Below are 24,066 nucleotides of genomic sequence, written 5' to 3'. Positions count from 1 at the left end.
AAATAAATAAATTCATTTAAATTATTATTCGAAAAAAACATTTTAATTGTAGTCCCCTCCTTCAATGTACATTTATAGTAGCACTTATTTATTTATACCTTTATGATATTAATATATATTTTAAATTCTCTTTATATATCTTAGGTCCCTCCCTGTACATTTATGAAATTATTATTAACTTATAATTCTATATTTTTGGAAAAATAAAACATAAATAAAATTATAGTATAAAATAAATAAAAATAAAATAAAATAATGAAATAAAATAAAATGAACATTTATGAGATGATGATGATTTATTTATTAATTTGTTTGTTTGTTTGTTTATTTAAAGAATAAGAACATACTCTCTCTATATATACTGTATATATCTCAGGTTCCTCCTTCAATATACATTTATGAGATTATTATTATTATTAATATATTAATTCATTATTTTATTTATTTATTTATATGTTATCTTATTTAAACTTATTCTTATTCTTATTAAAATTCCATAAATTGCCTCTATCTCTATCTATCTTTTCCAAAACTATATATAAGTATAATTAATTATATCACACATATAATTTTTACCTGGATGCTGATGAAATCACCAATAAAATTAAAAAATAAAGTATAAAATAAAATAATAAATTGCCTTTATCTCTGCACATTTATGAGATTATTATTATTATTATTATTATTATTATTATTATTATTATTATTATTATATATACATTATATATATAAAAATATATATATCTTTTTATTTTATTTTATTTTATTATTTTATTTTATTTATTTTTCCAAAAATATCTAATTATAATTTATTATATCACGCATATAGTTTTTACCTTAGGCTGATGAAATCACAAATAAATAAATAAATGAATAAATAGACTGCAAATTAATGAGATTATTATTATTATTATTATTATTATTATTATTATCATCATCATCATCATCATCATTATTACAGTTGTTTTTAAATAATGTATTAATTAAGTAATTAATTAAATAATTACAATTAATTTTATTTATTTTATTGTATTTAAACTAAAATAAAAATAAAATGAATATATTAAAATTAAATAATAAATTGCTAATTATTATTGTTATCATCATCATCATCATAAGATTGTTGTTGTTGTTATTGTTAATGTTTTATTTTATTATTTATTTTATTTGTGATTTCATCAGCCTCCAGGCAATAACTATATTTGTGATATAATTAATAAACATAAAATAGTCAAATTAAATTAAAATCTCTTTGCACAATCTCTCTGCACAATTCTGAGATGATGTTAATGAGTATTTTTATTAATGTATTTATAAATTGTATTTATTTATGTATTTAATTAATTTTTTCATCAGCCTCCAGACAAAAAATTATATGTGTGATATAATTAATTATAATGATATATTTTTGGCTAAAAATTGTCTCCTTCTCTGCTTTCAGCTTTGCATTCATGACAATTACCGGAATAATCCTTTCCATAATTTCCGCCACTGCTTCTGCGTCACTCAGATGATGTACAGCATGATCTACCTCTGCAACTTACAGGTATGGACACTTATGTCTCATTTCCAACTATATTTTTTGCTCTACAGCCACCTGTTTCTTTATCTCAGGAAAGTTGGAGCATCAGAGGTAGATTAAAGAGAAGTGGGAGGCGAATGAAAGAGACTGAGAGATAGCGAAGTGATAAATGAGTGATGAATGGGGGTGTAAAAGCAGTTCTGCGTCTATGAAGATGCTTTCAGCCTCTCTGTGCTGCTGTTGCCATGGACGTGTATTAAGAGGTCACTGGATTAATTATCCCAGCTATTACAGGCTGAGCTATTAGAGAACAAATTACTTACTCTAATTTACCAGTGTAGAAGAGCTGAGATACGGCCTCACAATGACTGTCAACGCTCACACATTGAAAAAGTCTTAGTCTGCTGTGCTTCTGTGTTTTTCTAGGAAAAGTTCACACAAGTAGATATTCTTATTCTGATGACAGCAGCCGTGTGTCATGACCTGGATCATCCCGGGTACAACAACACGTAAGAGCCTCCATCATTCAGAACCGCTTGTACACTTTCACATTTATATTAACGTTTATGCACATTTCTTACCAGGCATTTATTTTTTATATTAGGCAAAAATACTACTAGTATACACTTACTTTTTGACAAAGAATTCATACTTTTATTCAGCAAGGATGCATTAAATGTATCTAAAGTGGCAGTAAAGACATTTATAATTTTACAAAATATGTCTATTTCAAATAAATGCTTCTTTTTAACTGTATATTCATTGAAAAATCCAGAAAAAATTTCCATAAAAATATTTCACAATAAATTGTCCATGTTTCCACACAGTCAGTGCAACTGTTTTTAACAGTGATAATAATAAAAAAAAATGTTTCTTGATTCAGCTTTGCCATCACGGGAATAAATTACGTTTTAAAATCTATTTAAATAGAAAACAGTTATTTTAAATTAATTATAGTAATATTTCACAATATTGATATTTTTACTGTATTTTAATCATATAAACGCAGGTCAACACAAGCAACTAAAAAAAATATATATATTTTTTAAATGGTAGTGTATATATCACATTTTGTTATGTTGGTGCCTTTTTATATTAAACTGCTTTAAATTATTTTTTTCCACATCAGTCTACACTTCATATATCACAATGGCAAAGCCAAAAACAGGTTTTTAACATCTTTGCAAATTTATTGAAAATAAAAACTTAAATGATACCACTGCACAAGTGTGCAACCCCTTATCTGGGACAACTGAAATTAGCTCAGGAGCATTCATATCCCTTGTACATGTTACTACACTTTGAGTGAAGTTAATCTTTGGCAAATTCAACCGAATGGGTATGATTCGGAAAGGCACATGTCTTAATAAAAAGTCTGACAACTTATCAGAGCAAAAACCCTGAGGTAAAAAAAATACTGAGAGTAGAGCTCAGAGACAGGATTGTATTAAGCCACAGATCTGGGGAAGAATGTAGTCTTCATTACCCGTAATGGAAGATGTTTGAAACAACCAGGTCTCTTCCTAGAGCTGGCCTCCTGGCCAAACTGAGCAATTGATGGAGAAGGGTTAGGTTTTAGTTAGACTGGTGACCAAGATCCTGATGGTCACTCTAGTTGAGCTCCATGATCATATATGGAGATTAGAGAAACTTACAGGAAAACAAACATCACCGGAACACTCCACCAATCCGGGCTTTATGGTGGTGTGGCAAAACCCAATCATAACTCAAGCACTGCTCATCACCTGCAGAGTACCATCCCAAAAGTAAAGTATGGTGAAAACAGCCTCATGTTGTGGGGCTGTTTTTCAGTGGCAGGGACTGAGGGGCTCCTCAGAGTAGAAGGAAAGTTCAACACAGCAAAATATTGAGATAGCCTTAATGAAAACCCAGTCCAGAGCATTCAGAACCTCAGACTCGGCAGAAGGTTCACCTTCCAACAGGACACTCTGTGAATGTTATTGAGTGGCCCAGCCAGAGCCTGGGCTTGAACCCACTCAAACATTTCTGGAGAAGCCTGAAAATGTCTGCCAGACCCCATCCAAGCTGACAGAGCTTGTTAGGTGAAGAGATGAGGAGAATATTGTTGATAGGCAAATCTTGTTGCAAAAAGACTTGAGGCTGTAAAAGTGCTTTAGCTAAGTACTGAGTTAAGGGTATGAACACTTATGCAACACGCTTATTTTTTCACTTATTTTTAAGTTGTGACAATTCTGTTTTTGCTTTGTTATTATGGTGCATGGAGTGTAGACTGATGTGGAGGAAAAAAAAGATTAAAACTGTTTAACATAAGGCAGCAACATAAGAAAATGTGAAAAAATGAAGGGGTATGAATACTTTCGCAAAGCACTGTATGTGCTGCTTCTTGGACACCAAATTCAAATAAAATTTCTATTTGCATTTGGCACTTGTCGAGTGTTTTGGACAGCATTCTCTCTCTTTTCCAGGTATCAGATAAACGCGCGCACAGAGCTGGCGGTGAGGTACAATGACATCTCTCCTCTGGAGAACCATCACTGTGCCGTGGCCTTCCAGATATTCTCTCAGCTCGACTGCAACATCTTTGCCAACTTTGATCCTGAAGCCTTCAAACAGATTCGCCAGGTGCGCCTCAGGCTTTTAAACTGAGCTTTGTGTGCACATATGTAATACATTTGCCTTTTAACGATGAATAATGATTCGTTCTGTATCATGTCTCTGACAGGGAACCATCACCCTGATACTAGCCACAGACATGGCCCGACATGGAGAGATCCTGGACTCTTTCAAACAGAAAGTGGACAACTTTGACTTCACTAATGAGGAGCATGTTACTTGTGTGAGCTTTCTGAACCAATTTTACAGTGCCACTACTCACCTACAAAAAAAAAGAAAAGGAAAGTGCTGTGTTGAGTTTATTAAACTTTTATCTCTCTATTTGTGGCAGCTGAAGATGGTGCTGATCAAGTGCTGTGACATCTCTAATGAGGTTCGGCCGATGGAGGTCGCTGAGCCGTGGGTGGACTGTTTGCTGGAGGAGTACTTCATGCAGGTAGACAGAATAGTGTCTTTAAAGAAATAGTTTAACACTATTTAGATTCCCAGCCTCAGAGGTGACAAGAGAGCAGTGGATTTATTGATTTATTTACTGTATATTACGCTGCTGCCACACAGATCTAATATAAAAATGCAGTTTCTTTCCCAGCTGTTTACCTTCACAGACATAACCAACTGTTTTTGTAACTTTTGTGTTTTTAACATAAAACTTTCGACAATTTAAGCGCAATAAGACATGAAAGAGAACATAGTTTAGTTCTCACATACCATGTGACAGCAGCTTTCTGTGCTTGTGCTTCAGAAATGTGTGCTAAAAAAAACTATATTTAAGAAGTTTAAAGTAATAGGGTTTAAAACACACAATTTCAGTGCGTTAGACATGACAATCAAAACCAAACAGATGTTTTTAGGAGAGCATCTGAGCTGTAAAGGCACAGCTCTATTCTGGAAAAGGGGGCACATTTGCGTTTAAAGAGGCATGCACTCTTCAATGCATTTTCAAAACATTTTAATAAATGATCTGTTGAGCTGAAACTTCACATTCTGGGGACACTTGTAAAAGGGTTATAATAGGTCTCCCAGTGCACTTCTTTCTTCATCAGAATTGTCCACTTTGACTTATCTCTCAAACAGAGTGATCGAGAGAAGGCAGAAGGTTTACCTGTTGCTCCTTTCATGGACAGAGAAAAAGTGACCAAGCCCACTGCTCAGATCGGCTTCATCAAGTTTGTCCTGATCCCCATGTTTGAGACAGTGATGAAGGTGAATTAGTTAGGCTAGGACTTGAAAGTACAACGCGAAACCTGCAATGGAGACCCAAGTTGTGATATTGTTTGTTCTCTATGTGTTGCAGTTGTTTCCTCAGATTGAGGAGGTAATGGTACAGCCCTTACGAGAATCCCGGGACAGATACGAGGAGCTTAAACAGATAGATGACGCCATGAATGAGGTTAGCAGTGAGCATTTTAAAGGGATAGTTCACCCAAAAATGAAAATTTTGTCATTAATTACTCAACCTCATGTCGCTCCAAAACTGTAAGACCTTCGTTCATTTTCGCCACACAAATTAAGATATGTTTGATGAAATCCAAGAGCTTTCTGACCCTGCGTAGAAAGCAAGGGTCCTTTTCACATTCAAGGTTCAGAAACATAGTAAGGGCATTGTTTAAAATATCTTTATTTGTGTACAGAAGATGAAAGAAGGTCTTACGGGTTTGGAATGACATGATGAGTAATTTTTTAACTGGCATTTGCTATTTCCTTCTTATCATCTCTCTTTCTTTTCATAGGTGCAGAAAAAGAAGAGTGAAAATTTAACAATGGGAGGAAAAAAGAAATGAGGAAGGTCAATGTTGAAACATTGCACTGCATGCATTTTAGCAATTATTTATATGTTATATTTACAGTCAAACCTAGCTTTTGCTTATTTGTTTCAGCTGGAATCTCGTCAGAGGCAGTACAGAGTGGGAAATAAGTGAAATCTTGACCATCTGAAAATCCAAAGCATTTTTCAGGGAATTGAACCATGTACAGCTCAGCTATGAACCATTTGTGTTGTTTTTATTTGGTTTTGTAAAAGTATAAACATTATACAGGATGTACAGATTTTTAGTCACTTTTACTCAAAAAAATAAAAGTCTAATTTTAAAAACAACTGAATGCACAGATCTCATTTGTGTTTGATGAAACTGTACCAGGATCCGTGTGACGCACAGACTGTAGCCGAGTGGAACTGAAAGTAAAGCAGCCTCTAGTGGCCAAATGACACTACAGCATGGTGATGTTCAGAAAATAGAGACCATGAATGAATTAAAAAAACCTTATAATCACTCTCAATTAACAAAAATAACTATATCATTATATAAGCATCACAAAAAAAGTAAACATTCAAAGGCAAACAACGTTGTCTCAGCTGGTGCTTTGAGGCACAGCGCCGCTCTCCGTTTTACTTCTTTTACTGGGTTTAGAGCCGTTCGCTGCTGCTCTCTTCTTATTCTCCTGTTCTAGTCTTTCCTGTTTCTTCTGCAAGTATGACGCCATGTTGTCGAAGTTCACCTTATACAAGTGCTTAAACAGACTCTCCAGTCCCACAGAACCTGTGAACGGAGGACAAGAGTTAAACGTGAAGCATGAAGTGTTCAGAATAGAGAGAAAATAAAATTAAGCTTTAGTAATACAATAGTTTTTTAGGGTTAATGTATCATATTTGATACATGAATACAGTTGAGGTCAAAAGTTTACATACACCTTGCAGAATCTGCAAAATGTTCATTATTTTACCAAAATTAGAGGGATCATAAATGATTTGATTCTTAATACGGTGTTGTTGCCTGAATGATCCAAAGCTGTTTATTTTTTTTGTTTAGTGATGGTTGTTCATGAGTCCTTTGTTTGTCCTGAACAGTTAAACTGATGCTGTTCTTCAGAAAAATCCTTCAGGTTCCACAAATTCTTTTCAGCATTGTTGTGTATTTGAACCCTTTCATTAATGACTGCATGATTTCGAGATCCATCTTTTCACACTGAGGGCAACTGAGGGACTCATTTGCAACTATTACAGAAGGTTCAAACGCTCACTGATGCTTCAGAAGGAAAAATGATATGGATAAATGCCGGTGGTGTTAATTTTTGAACAGAATGAAAATGTGTACATTTTTCTTATTTTGCCTAAATGTAGTATTTTTTTCATTTAGCACTGCCCTTTATAAGCAACAGAAGATACTTGCATGTTTCCCACAAGACAAAATGAGCTAAATTTACCCTGGTTTTCAAATTCAAATTCAAAAGTCCCTCTGTTGTCCTCCGTATTAAAAGATGGATCTCAAAATCACACTCATTGTTGGAAAGGGTTCAAATACACAAAAAGGCTGAAAAACCAAAGAATTTGTTAAACAGCTGGCAGTTTAACTGTTCAGGACAAACGAGGGACTCTATCACTAACAAGGGGACAACTATCACTAATCAAAAAAATACAGCTGTGGATTATTGAGGTAACGACACAGTGTTAAGAATCAAGTGTATGTAAACTTTTGAACAGGTTCATTTATATAAGTTCAACTATTATTTTCTCTTGTGGACTATACATAAACATCTATAATTTGAAATATCTTATTCAGGTCAGTACTAAATAAAAAATAGCATGCATTTTATATGATCCCTCTTATTTTGCCAATATAATTAACATTTTGCAGATTCTGCAAGGTGTATGTAAACTTTTGACTTCAACTGTAGACTATTTAATATGTCAGGCCTTACAGGTTTAGGGGTCATTTTAAACATTTTACCCCTCAAGATGCACTTTTCATTAGTCCTCATTTTTTAAAATATTACTTTGGGTTGATTTTACAAAAACTGTACTGATGTTCACAAGTAAACTGATTTTGCAGATTCATCTTGAGTTTTTTGACATGAGGTGGCTTTGAGTTCATAGTGCTCAACTCAAGATCTCAAAACATCAAAGGTAAATTTGCTTCATTAAGATTTGACTCCATTCATTTTTCAGTTTCATTATAATATTCGTTGGATTCCTTACCTTTAAAGATGTTCAACTGAGTTTGTAATGCTTCAGTGACCCTTTTCAGTTCAGGAGTGTCTGAATCGCACGGCTATAAACAAGCAAGATGACTTCGTATGAGATGATTTGACTTTAAAACATGGGAAGAAAGCCACATGACAGCATGTATGTACCTTCCAGTGCTGCTCTGAGCATCGATACAGAAGCACGTTCACATCTTCACTCTCCAGTAAGACCCACAGCTGGTTCTGTGAATCAAATGTCATGTCCCAGGGAGCATGTGGAAGAGCAAGAGTCTCCGCAGGGCTCAGACACCCCTCTGTGCCAGAATCCACTGTGAAGAGCTGAACTGAGGGGAATCTACACAGATGGATATGATTTTAACTATTTAAGTGTATAATTGGTGTGTAAAAGACATATGTAAGACTTGTTTCTATTTTAACATAAGAATACTGTTGTCTTGTCACTGAAATTCTGCCAAAATCCAGTTAAAGGGATGGGAACCATAAATCTAAAGAAAATGAAACACACCTTTCACACTGTACAGCTACATGTTGTCCATCCGGTGAGCTGATGATCCTGCTGACAGCAAACCTCTGACAAAAGAAAGAAATATAGTCAGTGTCATTAGCTGAGATTGGTGTAAATTACAAAATATACACACTTGAAATTGAATAGAAATTAGCAATTCAATTTAAAAACCTCCTGAACTTGAAAAGTTACCCTATAACCGAATGCTTACTATACAGTACAGACTACACTATTTCTTCCAGTATTTCTACTGTACTTATAAGAAATCAGTTTGTTTATTTAAAGCTCTAGACTTGGACCCCAGGGGTCCACACACCTTCAGTTGAAAACTATATATCCAAGTCAAAATATACTATATTGCCAAAAGTATTGGCACACCCCCTTCTAATGAATAGGTTTGACTACTTTAGCGATCTCCTTGAATACAAATCTTAATGTTTAGGCATGTAAAGATATTCTAGGGGATTGCGTGCTTCTAAATTTATATCAACAGTTATGACAGGACCCTCTTCAATTCTAACTTGACAATGCCTTTGTGTATAAGGCAAGGTTCAAGAAGAAATGAGGAAGAACTTGACTCGTCTGCAGAAAGCAAAGTCCTAATCCCAGCTGAACACCTCTAGAGTGACTTTAAATGCAGACCTTGAGACAAAAACTCATCACCAGACACCAATGACATGTACATGCACTATATGGACAAAAGTATTGGGACATCCCCTTCCTTAGATCAGAAAAAGACACTTCCAAAACTGAGGCAACAAAGATGGAAACAGTTCATGCATTTATAAATTGTATTTCCATCTCTGTTGCAACTGTTTTGGAAGTGTTTAAAATGACTGTACCCATAGGTGTTTGGTGATGAGTTTTTGCTCCAAGTCCGCATTTAAAGTCACTCCAGAGTTGTTCAGCTGGGATTAGGATTTAGCTTTCTGCAGTTGAGTTCTTCCACACTGACTGAATCAATCATTTCTTTTTGAACCTTGCCTTACACGCAGATGCATTGTCATATGTTAGAATTGAAGAAGGTCATGTCAAAGCTGATGCTATCAAATTAGAAGAACACAATCCCCTAGAATATCATTATATGCTTAAACATTAGGATTTGTACTCATGGAAATTACTACAGTAGTCAAACCTGTTCATTAGAACGGGGTGTCCCAATACTTTTGGCGGTATAGCGTATAATGTCATTTTAGTGCACATTCCTGAATAAATACAAATGAGCAGTACCTTTTCTGCGTCTGTGTTTTCAGAGTCGGATGTGAACTGCCTGAGGTCAACGCTGTGTAGCCGCCGGCCAGTCTCATAATGCCAGACCTTCATTGTGCCATCCTGTGAACACAGCCGTGTCAGTCTTATTGTAATAAGACACTTATATCACCCTTATAAACTATCCCAACAGAATATTCTAGTAAAACAACAGGTAAACTAAAAAACACATACTCCTGAACCAGAAAGAAGCCAGTTAGGATGTCCCGCAGGCACGAGCAATGCACTGACAAATCTGCGTGAGAAAACAAATGTGTTTGAACAAGTGGGAACAACATATGAGGTGCAATATCACACTATCAGCCTCACACAGTTCACACTTACTCTCTGTGGCCTAGACAGAAAGCCTGAATGTTGTAGGGTGACCGCCGAAAACTCACTCTGATCTTCTCATCTCGGTCCGCTGTTATGATATACTTATCATCTGGAGAAAGTGTCTGTAGAAGAAAATACCCAAGGATAAAATATTAAACTCACTATTTGTAAAGCTGAAAATTATATTAGGTCAAGGGTCACCAAACTTGATCCTGGAGGGCCGGGCTGTATCCGAAATCACCCCCTATACCCTCATTCACTATTCCCTACATTAGTCCACTCATTCAGACCACTTGAAGGAGTGAGTGAAAACGAGTGAGTGAATTCGGACACTGAGTGCACCGGAAGGACTGCCGCTTTTGCATAGTATTGCTTACTGTTTAACAATCATTTAAAACGGACAGTTCGAGTAGTTAGATTAAAGGATTTATCTTGAACTATGTCAAGGAGTTTACATATAAACCCTGGTTAAACAATTTAATAATCAATTTACAACGAATTTGTACCCGTGTTGTATGCTGTATTATGCAGTGGTCAAGCGAATGGATGGATGATTCAGCTGCGGGCGCCATCGTCTGGCGAGACGCGGGAATTCAGTCGGCGCGCGACTCTCACAGTGCATTATGGGTTATCTCTAGCTGTTGAGCGTACATCGGTTGTACACTCGTTTTTGCGGTGCATTGTGGGACTGAATGAGTGCACTCGGGAACGTTCACTATGGTTTCGAACACCACTTAAAATGGCTGTCCCCTCAAATAGTGCACTATTTGAGGGTATAGGGGGCGATTTCGGATACAGCCCCGGTGTCCTGCAGAGTTTAGCTCCAACTTGCCTCAACACAGCTGCCTGGAAGTTTCAAGTATACCTATTAAGACCTTGATTAGCTGGTTCAGGTGTGTTTGATTAGGGTTGGAGCTAAACTCTGCAGGGACACCGGCCTCCAGGACCGAGTGTGGTGACCCCTGTATTAGGTACTTACAAATAACGATAACACTTTACAATAAGGTGTTATTAGTTAATGTAACTACCATGAACAAACTATGAACAATACTTTTTTTTTTTTTTACACTATTTATTAATCTTTGTTAATGTTAGATAATGCAAATACAGTCGTTCATTGTTCATCTTAGGTAACAGTGCATTAACTAATGTTAACAAACACAACTTGCGATTTTAATAATGCATTAGTCAATGCTGGAATTAACATTAATTAGAATTAATAAATGCTGTGGAAGTATCATTCATTCTCAGTTCATGTTAACTAATGTTAACTAATGAACCTAACCTTATTGTAAAGCGTTACCGAAATAACTTCACAATTAAATAAAAATAAGAGAATTTTAAATATTTTTGTTAGGTTGCTGCATTAACTCACAGAATAAAAAAAAGAGACTTAAGGAAATATTTAAGCTATTTAATATTTTCCCATCACTAGACGTAAACACAAAAGCATAAAATACTAAACTAACATTTAATTTCATTTTAAAGCTAAAAAACATATTAGTTAATTGGTTGAATGAATAAAGCAAAAACAACGTGAATTTTAAATATTTTTGCTTGAATACTAAACCTACTCCCACAATTAAAACTGGATAATAAAAAAAAAAAAAAAAAAAATGGAAATGAAAAGCACTTTTCTGCTTGTGTATATCATACCACATCCAATAACATGGAGAGATGTCCCAGCTTCAGCTCTCCTGGTTTTTGTGGCTCCGGGACAGAAAATGAATATACATCTCCAGACTTATCTGCCACAAAGACTTCATCCTCAGCCTGAGTAAATGCAAGAGATGTGCATCGCCGCACAACCCACCTACAAGAGGACAATCATAGACTTACATACAATTTCCTGGTAATTTGCTCAACCCTGTGTCATCCAAGTTGTTCATGTCTTTTTTTTATTCAAGGATTTTTCTCCATATCGTGGACTTCAATGGGGATCAACAGGTTGAATGTCCAAATTGCAGTTTCAATGCAGCTTCAACACGATTCCAGCTGAGGAATAAGGGTCTTCTCTAACAAAATGATCAGTCATTTTCAAAAAAAAAAAATAGAAATGCTCTTTTTGTACTAGCTCTGCAATGCGCGTCCACAACTTCACACATTACGCAATCACATTGGAAAGGTCACACATGGTTAGCTCTTCATCTGTGTACTCTTCCTCTTGTGTTTTTCTCCTCCAACTTCAAAATCATCCTACATCATTGTTTTACCTTTTTTGTAAAGGGCATTTAACTCACTTTGCACGTTTTCCTTCGTAAACACTGGGTTGGTACTTCCACCAACGTCACACGGGACCTTTCCAAAGCATTTGTGTTTAATAAGTATATAATTTATTTTTTCTTTAATAAAATGACCTATTGTTTGGCTGGATAAGACTCTTATTTCTCAGCTGGGATCTTGTAGAGTCTTTTAAAACTGCAATTTGGACCTTCAACCCAAAGAAAAATCCTGGAATGTTTTCCTCAAAAAATTTCCTTTCCACTGAAAAAGGGAAGACATGAACATCTTGGATGTCATGGGGGTGAGCAAATTATCGGGAATTTTTTATTCTAGAAGTTTCTCTAAAAGAGAAATGGGTCAGTCCAAGAATGTTCAATTCTTAAAGGAACTCTCCACTTTTTTTGGAAATGGGCTCATTCTCCAACTCCCCCCCGAGTTAATAAGTTGATTTTTACCGTTTTGAAATCCATTCAGTCGTTCTCCTGTTCTGGCGATATCACTTTTAGCGTAGCTTAGCATAGATCATTGAATCCTATTAGACCAATAGCATCGCGTTCAAAAATGACCAGTGAGTTTCCATATTTGTTGTATTTAAAACTTGACTCTTCTGTAGTTATATCGTGTACTAAGACCGGCGGAAATGCAAAGCTGCGAGTTTCTAGGCTGATAAGATTAGGAACTACACTTCCATTCCGGCGTAATAGTCAAGGAAGTTTGCTGCCGTAATATGGCCGAAGCAGGCGGAGTATTATCAGAAATGCACATGTGCTGCGTGGTATTACTGCTCCTGCTTCAGCCTTATTACGGCAGCAAACTTCCTTGACTATTACGCCGGAATGGGAGTGTAGTTCCTAATCTTATCAGCCTAGAAAATTGAAGCTTTGCATTTCCACCGGTCTTAGTACACGATATAACTATTGAAGAGTCAAGTTTTAAATAGGACAAATATCGAAACTCGTTGGTCATTTTTGAACGCGATGCTATTGGTCTAATAGGATTCAATGATCTATGCTAAGCTATGCTAAAAGTGATATCGCCAGAACAGGAGAACGGCTGAATGGATTTCAAAACGGTAAAACTCAACTTATTAACTCGGGGGGAGTTGGAGAATGAGCCTATTTCCAAAAAAAGTGGAGTGTTCCTTTAACACTGATTCCGAAATTTTCTGCATTTTTTTCATATTCGCCATCCTTTCCTATTAAAATGCTTGCTATGGATGCAAAAACGCAGAAAATCGAACCTGATCCGAAATTCTTTTTATGATGGACAAAAGTTTCAGAGGCAGTGTGTAAACGTGATTGACACAACATGAGGTTGTAATTATATTTTAACATCCGAAAATTTCGGACTCGACGTGCAATGAATTTCATTCTTCAAAAAATGTGTTCCCCAGAAGAGAGAAGCTTATACAGGCTTGGAATGAGTGACAGTGGGTAAATTAGATTTTTTTTTAGGTAAACTATTTTTTCAATAACCTCAGGAATGAGTGTGTGTTGTTACCGTGTACTGATGCACTGCCACGATGGCTCAGTACAGAAGAGAACGAGACGTTTGTGGTCATCAGTGAGCACTACATGCTTTCCAGATGCTGAGATAGCAAATGCAAGAATCCTGTCACTGCCACTGTCCTTGTCCTCTGATCCTTCCTCAGCACTGCAATACACAAATATATAGTTTAAGATATTTTTGCAATCCTCTATGTCTTGTGACATAACCCTCAGACAATGAACTCAAAACGAGAAAAATATTCAAGTTACCTTTTATTGTCACCATCAGATTCCTTTGGTTTTTTCTCAGCTTTGGCACAATCAAACACAAATGGCTCTCTGTCAGACAAAAAATAGAAAAGGAAAGGAAACTTATTTGTGTCCAAGTTAAAAAATGAATTAAAAACAAGTACAAAGAGCAAAAATAAAAATGATATAGATAGATTATCAAATATAATGCATAAATATCAATCCTGGAGTCTTCTAATCTAATTAATATAGATATTGAATAACACCAATCTGAGGTACTGATAACAGCACAGCTGTTGTCACCGGCTATATGAAAATGTAATTATTAAGTAAAAAAATATGCATTTCTAAATGTATTATACCATTTTACTATATTTGAATTCAACCCAAAAGACAAGTTTAAAACTGGTGTTTTATATCTTAACTGAAGTATAAAATGTGTATTATTACAATTAGTTTGGACTGCTCTAACTCATTCATTTCGAAGTATGTTAAGCAAATTCACAACAACAAAAAGCAAGAAAAAAAAATCTGATTTTAAAAAGTAAGAATTAAACATTAAGATAACTAATATATAAAAACTACAGTGCAACATGATGATACAAAATGGATTTGGAAACTTGGGGAAACTGCAGTACAGTACTAATATGTATAAAATCCCATATAATAGTTTATGAAAATCGTTTAGTTTAATCATTTGGTGATGGTTTAAATTCGAAGTGGTGACACTGCAGCATATTCAAAACAAAGAGCTGAAACTGAATAGTTAACAGAATAAAATACAGCTACTCACCTAGAGTGTTTAAGGTTTATAGCAATTAACGTAGTAGAACAACTTGAAATAAACCAGTCTGCCTTTGAACACACTACTGCCATGATGATTGTTGTTCACGTGTGAACTGACAGTCGCGCATTTAATACGTCGTTGCCATAAACCTGCAGGAATCTGGCATTGCGAAGCCGCCATCAAGGGTGTACCGAAGAAGAACGCATGTTATTGTCGTTTTTGCTACTAATAACACTTCAGTTTTATTAAAAAGAAGTATACGTATTTTGTTTTACTTACTTAACACTGTTAAGTGAAAAAAATAACAACTAATTTGTATTGGATATAAATACAATAATTTTATTGTGTTCAGGAGGGGGCGTGTTCGTTATGCAAAGGCTTTTCTTGCATGTGTGTGCACTGTGCAGTGCTTTTGCATGCAACACTTCTTTTTTTTTTGCTACGATCTTTCTTGAGTTTAGTAGCTGTCGTTAGTGAGGATTTCCTTTAAAGATTTGTCACAGTCAGGTTAGCCTTATAGGATTCAGTGGCACATTGACCTGCACAAGCATCTCATCTAGGTAATTTTTATTTCTAATTTTCTTGTTGTGTTGTAAATGATGTTCATAACACTGATCACCGTCATTGTGAGATCTATTGCATTTTCTATATCTGTGCTGTCCGCTCTCTCTCTCTCAAAAAAAAAAAAAAAAAAAAAAAAAAATACAGGTTTTGTTTCTTGCAAATTATGAAGTAACATGTTTTCGACGATGCTAAATATTTTCAATCACACTTTGTCAACATAATGCATGCAGCTGTTTTTCTTCATAGGGTTTCTGCTGTAAAGATGGCAGCCTCTTTGCTCAGGGTAGGACGACTCGGATCTCTCAGGGTAATCCACCGTTTTTTAAACATTTATTAAGAAATATGCAGGCATGCATATTATAGTGCATGTACCTATTCTAATTCGTAATTTGAAAACGTGGGAAATTACGCAGTCTGAGTTTGTGAACACAAGCTATTTCTGCTCGAATGTTAAAGCACTGAAGCATTTAATCCACTCAGACTCAACGCATGAATAACTTCTTTGTGCTGGATTTACATGCACGCCATTATTTACATGATAAAAATCCTGGTATTAAATGAGTGCATTTACTTAACGTTGATCAGACGTTATGCATTAGAGCCCTGCGGCTAAAATTTAGGAATTTGGAAAAATTGTTTTTTTATTCATTTTAAATATAATGTTTATTTTTTTTCTATATTTGTATACTTAGAAAGTGTTCCTAAAATTGCCGAAAATTATTTGTTTGAATGTCCATTGGAAAAACTAAGTGTTGGTGAGCTCGTAAACTTTTTATGAGAACATTGTGTACTTTTTGCTGGTAGCCTACATTTCTTTGAGCGCACAGCAAATGACTTACAATAGTATGGATAGAACTGCAAAAGGTGGTTGTGGTTATTCATAGGGATTTGATTTGTGTTTTGAAATCAGTGTTGTTTTTCTGTGTCTCTTGTTAGTGTTTGAAGACGAAGGGTTTGAGTTCCATCAGAGGAGCTCCTGCTGTAGCTTTCAGCTCCAAATCTGGAGACAGCAAGAAGTCCAAAAAGTCTAACAAAGGTAATTCTTTCTTGAATTTATGTCACAGTTATTTTTTATATATCATGTGCCGTTTATTTGGGGAAGGAGGGCTCTGCATTTCAGATTTTGACGCCATACATGGGAAAACTGGTTTGTGTGGTTCAGGGGAAGTGTCCTTTGAATTGTGTTTTCTTCTCTTACTGTGTCATGTATGAGTAATACTATGCAAATAAAGATATCTGTAATAAAGTCATTGCCAAAAGTGTTCAAACTATTTGACGTTGATATAATATTAAGATTGTCATTTCTTACTTCTGCACATTTTTTTCTAATTTAAACAAATTGGTACAATACATTTTTAGTAATTTAGTAATAAGCTCTATAATATTTCATATAATATGTTTGTATAGAATATAGATACAGAGTATTTGGAAAACAATATTAAACCTGAATACAATGGTATATGTGATTAATTACAATATATAACTTTAAAAATATAACATGATTCATTAAAAAATATAAAATGTTAAAATCTATAAATGTTTCTGTCATATCCAAGGAGGGTAAGGGTAAAACGTTTAGGATATATGCCAGAGACAGATTTTTTTTTTTACACAAAATGTATAGTGTTTGCAGACTTTTTTGGCAATGACTATATGTGCAAAAGGAAGAGGTGGACCAAAAATGTCATAAAATCAATAACAGATCAAGTGTGGTACCAGCATATATTTTTTATTTTTTTTCACAAGCAGCACTTGTTTAGTACAAAAATTATTTGTTTTATAGAGGTTTGAACTGACACCAGAAAATAGATGGGTTTGATATTGGTTTTAAAATAGATAGTTGCACAGGTCGTCTGAAGAATGCTCTATGCAATTAACTTCAGTCAGTTCGTTGAGTATGTGAACAGTGCAATTAAACTAAAAATGTAATTTTATGAAATAAATGTTATGTTACATGAAACCAACAGGCCCACATCTACAGTCAAGCCAAAATTTATTGAGACACCTTCAACATTTCTCACATTATCACAGTTTATTTGCTGTAGTTTAGAAAATGGTAATAAAATATGACAAGAACTCAAGAGAAAAACTGTTATGTGTCAGAACACATTAATTAAATTGGATATAACAAGTCAGCGTTTACTTTATATTGCTCTCCTCACTTACATAAATGAACTATAGTGTCCTGCACCCACTAGTAAAAAAAATCAAAAATCATATCTGCTATCTGGATAATTTTTGGTTTGACTGCATATTGTTTAAAAAAAGCTCAAAGATGGGATGTTGATAATAATATCAATTGAACTCATGGTCTTGGTCTTTTTCTCTGTGGGCAGTTTTAAGCAAGTAAAACTGGTCACATGGAATTTTCGAAGATAACCTAATGACCTGTGATCCATCATGGTTAGAGGTGGCAGAGGGTTTCAGAAAGGGCTTGCCATGTGGTGTTGCTTAGTGCTATATGTGGATGTCCTGACTACTTATATATGCCACCTTGACATTTGGAGTTAAAGAATGCACTGCATGAATGTGTTCATGAAGCCACTCCCTCAGTTCATTTAAGAGAATCTGATGAAGCCCATAATCCAACAAGTGACATCTTGTTGATAATAAAAGCTGAACAAAACATGTTTTGTGCTGAACATTGCTACATCAATATGAAAATGCCTCTTGAAAGTGATTAATGTTAATAACACTATTTATTATCAATATTAATAGTAATTAATATTATGTGCTGGTATCACAGTTTGATCATGTTTGACCACAAATTCAAATATATAGTGTAAACAGTAGTGTCATCTGATTCAGAGCAGGTAATTTGCGCTACTTTAAAATAATGGTAATATGAAAATATATCCATCCTTTTTTCAATGTGGAAGTTAGCCTATGGGTGAGACTTCCAGTTCATTATCCGCTGTAGGGAAGTAACAAAAACAATAACAAGTAAACAGTAAAACTGTTTGCACTACAAACCAGTGTGCTCATAATTAAGACAATACATTAAAAAAATATGGGAAGAGAAACAAGTTTACGATATTAATTAGTAAAACAAGCTGTTTTGTACAGCTAAAAATAGCTGGACGCGGATGAGATAAAATATATACCCATAAAATTTACAAATGGCTGCATCTGCACTTATGGGGAAAAAAGTTGGATAGCCTTTTAGCTTTAGATTTAATAATTATAATGAAATAATCTTTTGCAATTTAACTTGTGTTTTCCAATGAAATAATTAAGGATATTTACTATATATATATATATATATATATATATATATATATATACTGAATGTGAAATGTTTAGGTTACTTTTCCTGTCAGATGGCTTTTTTTAAATTAGCCATAGTTCAGATTTGATGTACATGAGTGAGGTTATAATGTCCAAAGCTCCACAACCTCAGTGGATGCTCATCTGCCTCTGATTGTTGAAGAAACTGGGTAAGTTATTTTGCTGTATGAGTTTAACGGTCTCCATTCAGCCTGATAATGCACATGATGAAGCAGTTTGTTACATTTCTATTTTTGCCCTCCTTCCCCCTCCATCCTAGAAAAAGCAGCACCAAAAACTTACTTCGATATAGAAAAACTTGTCCAGCACAAATCATTTGTGGAATTCCCCAAGAAGGAGGTTGCAGCTTCGGTTGCTGCTGCCTCTACAGAAGCTGCATCTGTTGCTGCCCCTGCACCTGAACCAGTTCTAACTGCCACTGCAGCCGAAGCCGCTGCCCCTGTAGCTGAAGCCGCTACCCCTGTAGCCGAAGCCACTGCCCCCGCAGTTGAAGTCACTGCACCTGTAGCCGAAGCCACTGCCCCCGTAGTTGAAGCTGCTGCCCCTGCAGCTGAAGCCCCAGCTCCCATAGTTGAAGCCCCTGCCCCTGCAGTTGAAGCCGCCCCTGTAGCCGAAGCCCCTGCTCCCGTAGTTGAAGCCGCTGCCCCTGCAGCTGAAGCCCCTGCTCCCGTAGTTGAAGCCGCTGCCCCTGCAGCTGAAGCCCCAGCTCCCATAGTTGAAGCCCCTGCCCCTGCAGCTGAAGCCCCTGCTCCCATAGTTGAAGCCGCTGCCCCTGCAGCTGAAGCCCCTGCTCCCGTAGTTGAAGCCCCTGCCCCTGCAGTTGAAGCCGCCCCTGCAGCTGAAGCCACTGCCCCCACAGTTGAAGCTGCTGCCACCGCAGTTGAAGCTGTTGCGCCTGCAGTTGAAGCCGCTGCTCCTGCATCTGAAGTCATTGCCCCTGCAGTTAAAGCCGCAGCTCCTGAAGCTCCTGCTGCACCAGCCTCTGAAGATGCACCTACAGAAGAAGCCCCTGTCCAAGAAGCAGTTGCTGAAGTTGTAGAAGCTGTCACTGAGGTAGTTGCAGAATCTGGCCCCATTGAGGCAGTTGCAGAGGCAGCTCCTGCTGAAGAGCTGATAGATCCTGCCCCTGTGATCACAGAGGCTACTGAAGTTCCAGCAGAAGTTGTGGAGACGCCTGAGGGTACAAACCATATCCCCTATAACCCCCTTTTCTATATTGGGATACAGCAAAATTTGACAGCAGGTTTTTTTTCTCAGTTTCGGTTACAGGTATTATATATACAAATTTGTAATGTTAATGTTAAAGATATAATCACAATGCATTTTTAACCTTTACAGTTACAGTTACATTACAGTGTGTCATTAGCTTTTATCATTGCAGTGCATTGTCATGTGTTTATAGCAAAGAGCATTTAGGGGTGAAACGGTTACAATACATGAGACACAACACCATCATTCTGTATACATTAGTTTTAATTAATAGAGCCTCTGAAATATAAATGTGTAAGAATTGTAATGTTCCCATTTTTTATTTTCTGTATTACTGAGGCCGTTTATTCTGCAGCAATGAGGCATCTTCTTGCAGAACATTAATTTTTACCTTACTTAAAATTAGGGGTGGACCGATTATCAACCTGGCCGATTATCAGTATTAAGCATTTTTATGGTTATCGGTATCGGTCATTTTCAAAACCGATAATCTGATAAAATAATTTAAAAGCATAGTCAGTGTTCTTGTTATTCTTAATTTTGACATTAATTGTAATTTTTACATCAGACATATATATCGGTTCAAAATATCAGACCTGGAATTATCAGTATCGGCAACGGCACTAAAAAAACACATCAGTCGACCCCTACTCAAAATCCTATAGGGCAAACATTGATTTGATTAATTAGGGCTTATATTGGATAATTAAGCCTTCATGGTGTTTACTCTAGTGTATTAGTGTCACAGTTTTTAGAAATTTGTAATTTCTTTTTTACTAAACTGTACCAAAACTGACAACAGAACACTATCTTTAGAAACTGTGTCACCCCTAATTGCTTTTCTACAACATCGCAGCACAAAAGTAGACTCAAGTAACTCACTCAAGGCTATATTCATTTTCTAAACTGGGACAGAGATAGCACACCATTTTTCTTTTTGATGGTGTATTTTAAGTCTGTGGCCTGGTTTACAGTCTATGAACATAGCCAGTCTCCCCATCCGTCATCCGTCGGTGTGCATGTCAGCATTATATATGTTTGTTAGTACTTTTGTTTTTGTTCATGGTAATGCATGTACTTATTTGACTGCTACCTTTCAGTTATATTTATTATTTCTGCAGCTTTTCTGTATTCGTCTCCTTTTTCCCCTTTTCCGTTCATTCGGTTGTTCATTGTTCCATGTATTTGACCACTTGTATTCTGTTCCTGTCTTCCTTTGGTTCTTTCATTTAAATCTTTTGTCTTCGTTCAGTCATTGTATTTAAAGTCCTTGTATTTATGACCTCACTCCTAACTGTATTTACTAGGGCTATCAATTAAAATGATATTTAGTACACTAAAAAAGAACTTAGAATTTAGTTTGAAACAATTGCACAAATAATAAAAAGAAACAGCAAGCAACACACTGAATTTAACGTAAAATTCTGTGAAAATAATGCACATTTCACTGTTAAAAATGTGAAATTTCACATTTAGCCAAATTCAAGTGCTTAACTCTTGGCCATCAATTTAATATTTAGTACATTTCATTCAGTTTAGTACATTTAATTCTTAAAAAACTTTTTAATTTCTAAAAGAAAAAAAAACTTATTGCGCAAGGTGCTAAAAAACAGCAAGATACAACACAAGACATGTCTGTTTAGTATTTTTACATAGACCAACAATTAAAAAAAAAAACACACATGGTCCCATTGATATATAACTAAATGAGTATATTGACTCGAAAGCCATCTTTGTAATTTGCTTATTCCATGCTTAGTCTGTCACAGTAATATCAATGAATTATGTTCATTCTTCAACATATCAATTTTAATTGATGATTTAATTGACAGCCCTATTATATACAAACTAATATTACCATTTTTTTTTCTCATCTGTACCCCATTCTTACTCCACCATTTGTAAAGATAACGCTCCATTTGTTGTGATTATTTTAGAAATTGTCACTTTGTCAAAAAAAAGTTGGGTTTTCATTCCAGTTTAAGTCACTGTTAGGTTAAATTTTAGGCTTTGGATGTCATCACAGATGATGCATTTCTATGTTTTGACTAGTTTGTGTTTTAAACAGTATGAGTATGGTAACCTTGACCTCACCTTTCTTTCCCATTGCTCTTTCCTCACCCAAACGCACTTTCTTTGTCAGTGTCTCACTTTTCTTCCCAGGGGGTCGCATGATATCAGTGATCAGTTAATTATCCTCCTATCTTTTCCTTGTACTGTGGTTTATGTCAAAGATAAATATGAACTGCTCCTTACCCACTTTTCCAATATGGTGTATTGAGTGAGATTGCACTGTTTGCTGTATGTGAAATGGAAGCAAGAGTTCATTATGGGATGCAAAATTAAGAATGTATGACTACTTGAATCAATAATCATGAGTTGTTTGATGGGCATTTGTTTATGGTTATGGTTTAATGAAATGCTTCCATTTCATTTCAGTGTAGATGCAACCTCTGTCCTAGTTACTTACCGCTTGACCTGCTCCTTGACTCGGTTCTCTTTAGTTCACTAGATCTAGTGTCCACACCAGGCACTCTTCTCTTGCATGAGGGTTAAAGAAGACTGATTTCTTCTTCTGGATTCTGGCATCCATGTACATGCCTCTTACTTAGATTTTATAAACGCTTGTTAATTGTTATGTTTCCTGTGATTGTCAGCTGGATTGGACCCCATTCAGAAACTTTTCCTAGATTCAATTCGCGCATACTCCACAAAAAGCGGGTACATGGTGTTTTACTATCATCTTCTGTTGTTTGCCTCTGAAGAAAGTTGCTGCTCTTTGTGATCTTTTGATCGCATTTGAATTAAATTGATCATTTTCATGTCTTTGCAGTGCCGCTGGTGGTCTAGTTGATGCCGGTCCAGAGTATCAGAAGGCTCTCGCTGAGGAAATAGCTAAACTGCAGCGGCTGTACGATGGTGGTGATTTGTCTTCCTTTCCAGAATTTAAATTCCCTGGTGTGTACATTTATTTAAAGGAGTAGTTAACTTTCAGAACAAAAATTTACAGATAATGTACTCAACCCCTTGTCATCCAAGATGTTCATGTCTTTTTTTTCTTCAGTCGTAAAGAAATGATGTTTTTTGAGAAAAACATTTCAGGATTTCTCTCCATATAATGGACTTCTATGGTGCCCCGAGTTTGAACTTCCAAAATAAATGCAGCTTAAAAGGGCTCTAAACGATCCCAGCCAAGTAAGAAGTGTCTTATCTAGCGAAACGATCGGTTATTTTCTAAAAACATTTACAATTTATATACTTTTTAATCTCTACACAGAGTACACACAGAGTAGACAAGACAAGCATTTGAGGTTAAAAAGTATATAAATTGTAATTTTTTTTAGAATTTTTTTTGGGTAGATGAGATCCTTATTTTCTCGGCTGTGATCGTTTAGAGCCATTTGAAGCTGCATTTTGGAAGTTCAAACTCGGGGGCACCATAGAAGTCCACTATATGGAGAGAAATCCTGAAATGTTTTCCTCAAAAAACATAATTTCCTTATGACTTTAGAAAGAAAGACATGGACATCTTAGATGACAAGGGGGTGAGTACATTATCTGTAAATTTTTGTTCTGAAAGTGAACTACTCCTTTAAGTCTCAAATTAGTTTCATTTTCTACAGTGCATTTGACTAACATTATCTATTTTTGTATTCACAGAGCCTAAATTTGAGGAAGTGTCCTCCAAGTAAACCTGTGTTGTCCTCTCCTGTGCTGCAGTGCAATTTTGTGAACTTCAATCTGTACAAGTGAACATTTTGTGAGATTTTTAATTTTGTGAGACTCTACATACTAAATAGCTATTTTTCAAAAATTCTTATGTCTGATGGACAAAACTACCTGTTTCATGTAAAATACACATATAAAAGGAAGCATAGCTTAGCTGTGAAATAAATGCTTGTTGCTTTTCATAATGTCTTTTAGTGAGTTTGTGGTAAGAATCTAGGGAAAGAGCTGAATAAACTGAGCCACACATGTTTTGTCTGGACTGTTTTATTTTTTAGAAATTATGTAAATAAAAATGCATGTGAATTTGTGTGCAGTGGTATGAACTATAATACATTTCCTCTTT

The 24,066-nt window shown here is 35.6% G+C and overlaps 3 protein-coding genes across 4 annotated transcripts in view; 2 read left to right on the top strand and 1 right to left on the bottom strand.

The window, feature by feature from the left end:
• Window positions 1-6,212, top strand: part of pde9aa (phosphodiesterase 9aa) — a 29,659-nt gene extending 23,447 nt beyond the window's left edge. For both annotated transcript variants that reach the window (XM_073845659.1, XM_073845660.1), the window contains exons 11-19: window positions 1,442-1,546; window positions 1,949-2,031; window positions 3,970-4,126; window positions 4,227-4,340; window positions 4,449-4,553; window positions 5,192-5,320; window positions 5,412-5,507; window positions 5,848-5,903; window positions 5,995-6,212. In XM_073845659.1, the coding sequence (XP_073701760.1) occupies window positions 1,442-1,546; window positions 1,949-2,031; window positions 3,970-4,126; window positions 4,227-4,340; window positions 4,449-4,553; window positions 5,192-5,320; window positions 5,412-5,507; window positions 5,848-5,898 (840 nt within the window). In that variant the 3' untranslated portion in view covers window positions 5,899-5,903; window positions 5,995-6,212. The remainder of the gene's footprint in view (window positions 1-1,441; window positions 1,547-1,948; window positions 2,032-3,969; window positions 4,127-4,226; window positions 4,341-4,448; window positions 4,554-5,191; window positions 5,321-5,411; window positions 5,508-5,847; window positions 5,904-5,994) is intronic.
• On the bottom strand, window positions 6,098-15,028 carry wdr4 (WD repeat domain 4). The gene is made up of 11 exons (XM_073845661.1): window positions 14,940-15,028; window positions 14,168-14,236; window positions 13,911-14,063; window positions 11,844-12,000; window positions 10,197-10,309; window positions 10,047-10,107; window positions 9,834-9,935; window positions 8,604-8,668; window positions 8,246-8,432; window positions 8,091-8,163; window positions 6,098-6,654 (listed from the first exon to the last, which is right to left on the bottom strand). Exons 1-11 carry the CDS (start codon window positions 15,020-15,022, stop codon window positions 6,467-6,469), a joined length of 1,251 nt encoding a protein of 416 aa, XP_073701762.1. The 5' UTR covers window positions 15,023-15,028; the 3' UTR covers window positions 6,098-6,466.
• Window positions 15,029-15,310: 282 nt separating this feature from the next.
• On the top strand, window positions 15,311-23,971 carry LOC141340726 (uncharacterized). The gene is made up of 7 exons (XM_073845813.1): window positions 15,311-15,493; window positions 15,744-15,804; window positions 16,434-16,533; window positions 19,045-19,965; window positions 22,652-22,715; window positions 22,828-22,952; window positions 23,655-23,971. Exons 2-7 carry the CDS (start codon window positions 15,760-15,762, stop codon window positions 23,684-23,686), a joined length of 1,287 nt encoding a protein of 428 aa, XP_073701914.1. The 5' UTR covers window positions 15,311-15,493; window positions 15,744-15,759; the 3' UTR covers window positions 23,687-23,971.
• Window positions 23,972-24,066: the final 95 nt, after the last annotated feature.

Source organism: Garra rufa, chromosome 8, assembly GCF_049309525.1.
Source record: "Garra rufa chromosome 8, GarRuf1.0, whole genome shotgun sequence".
NCBI classification, from domain to species: domain Eukaryota; kingdom Metazoa; phylum Chordata; class Actinopteri; order Cypriniformes; family Cyprinidae; genus Garra; species Garra rufa.
This window is presented reverse-complemented; position numbering and strand designations above follow the sequence as displayed.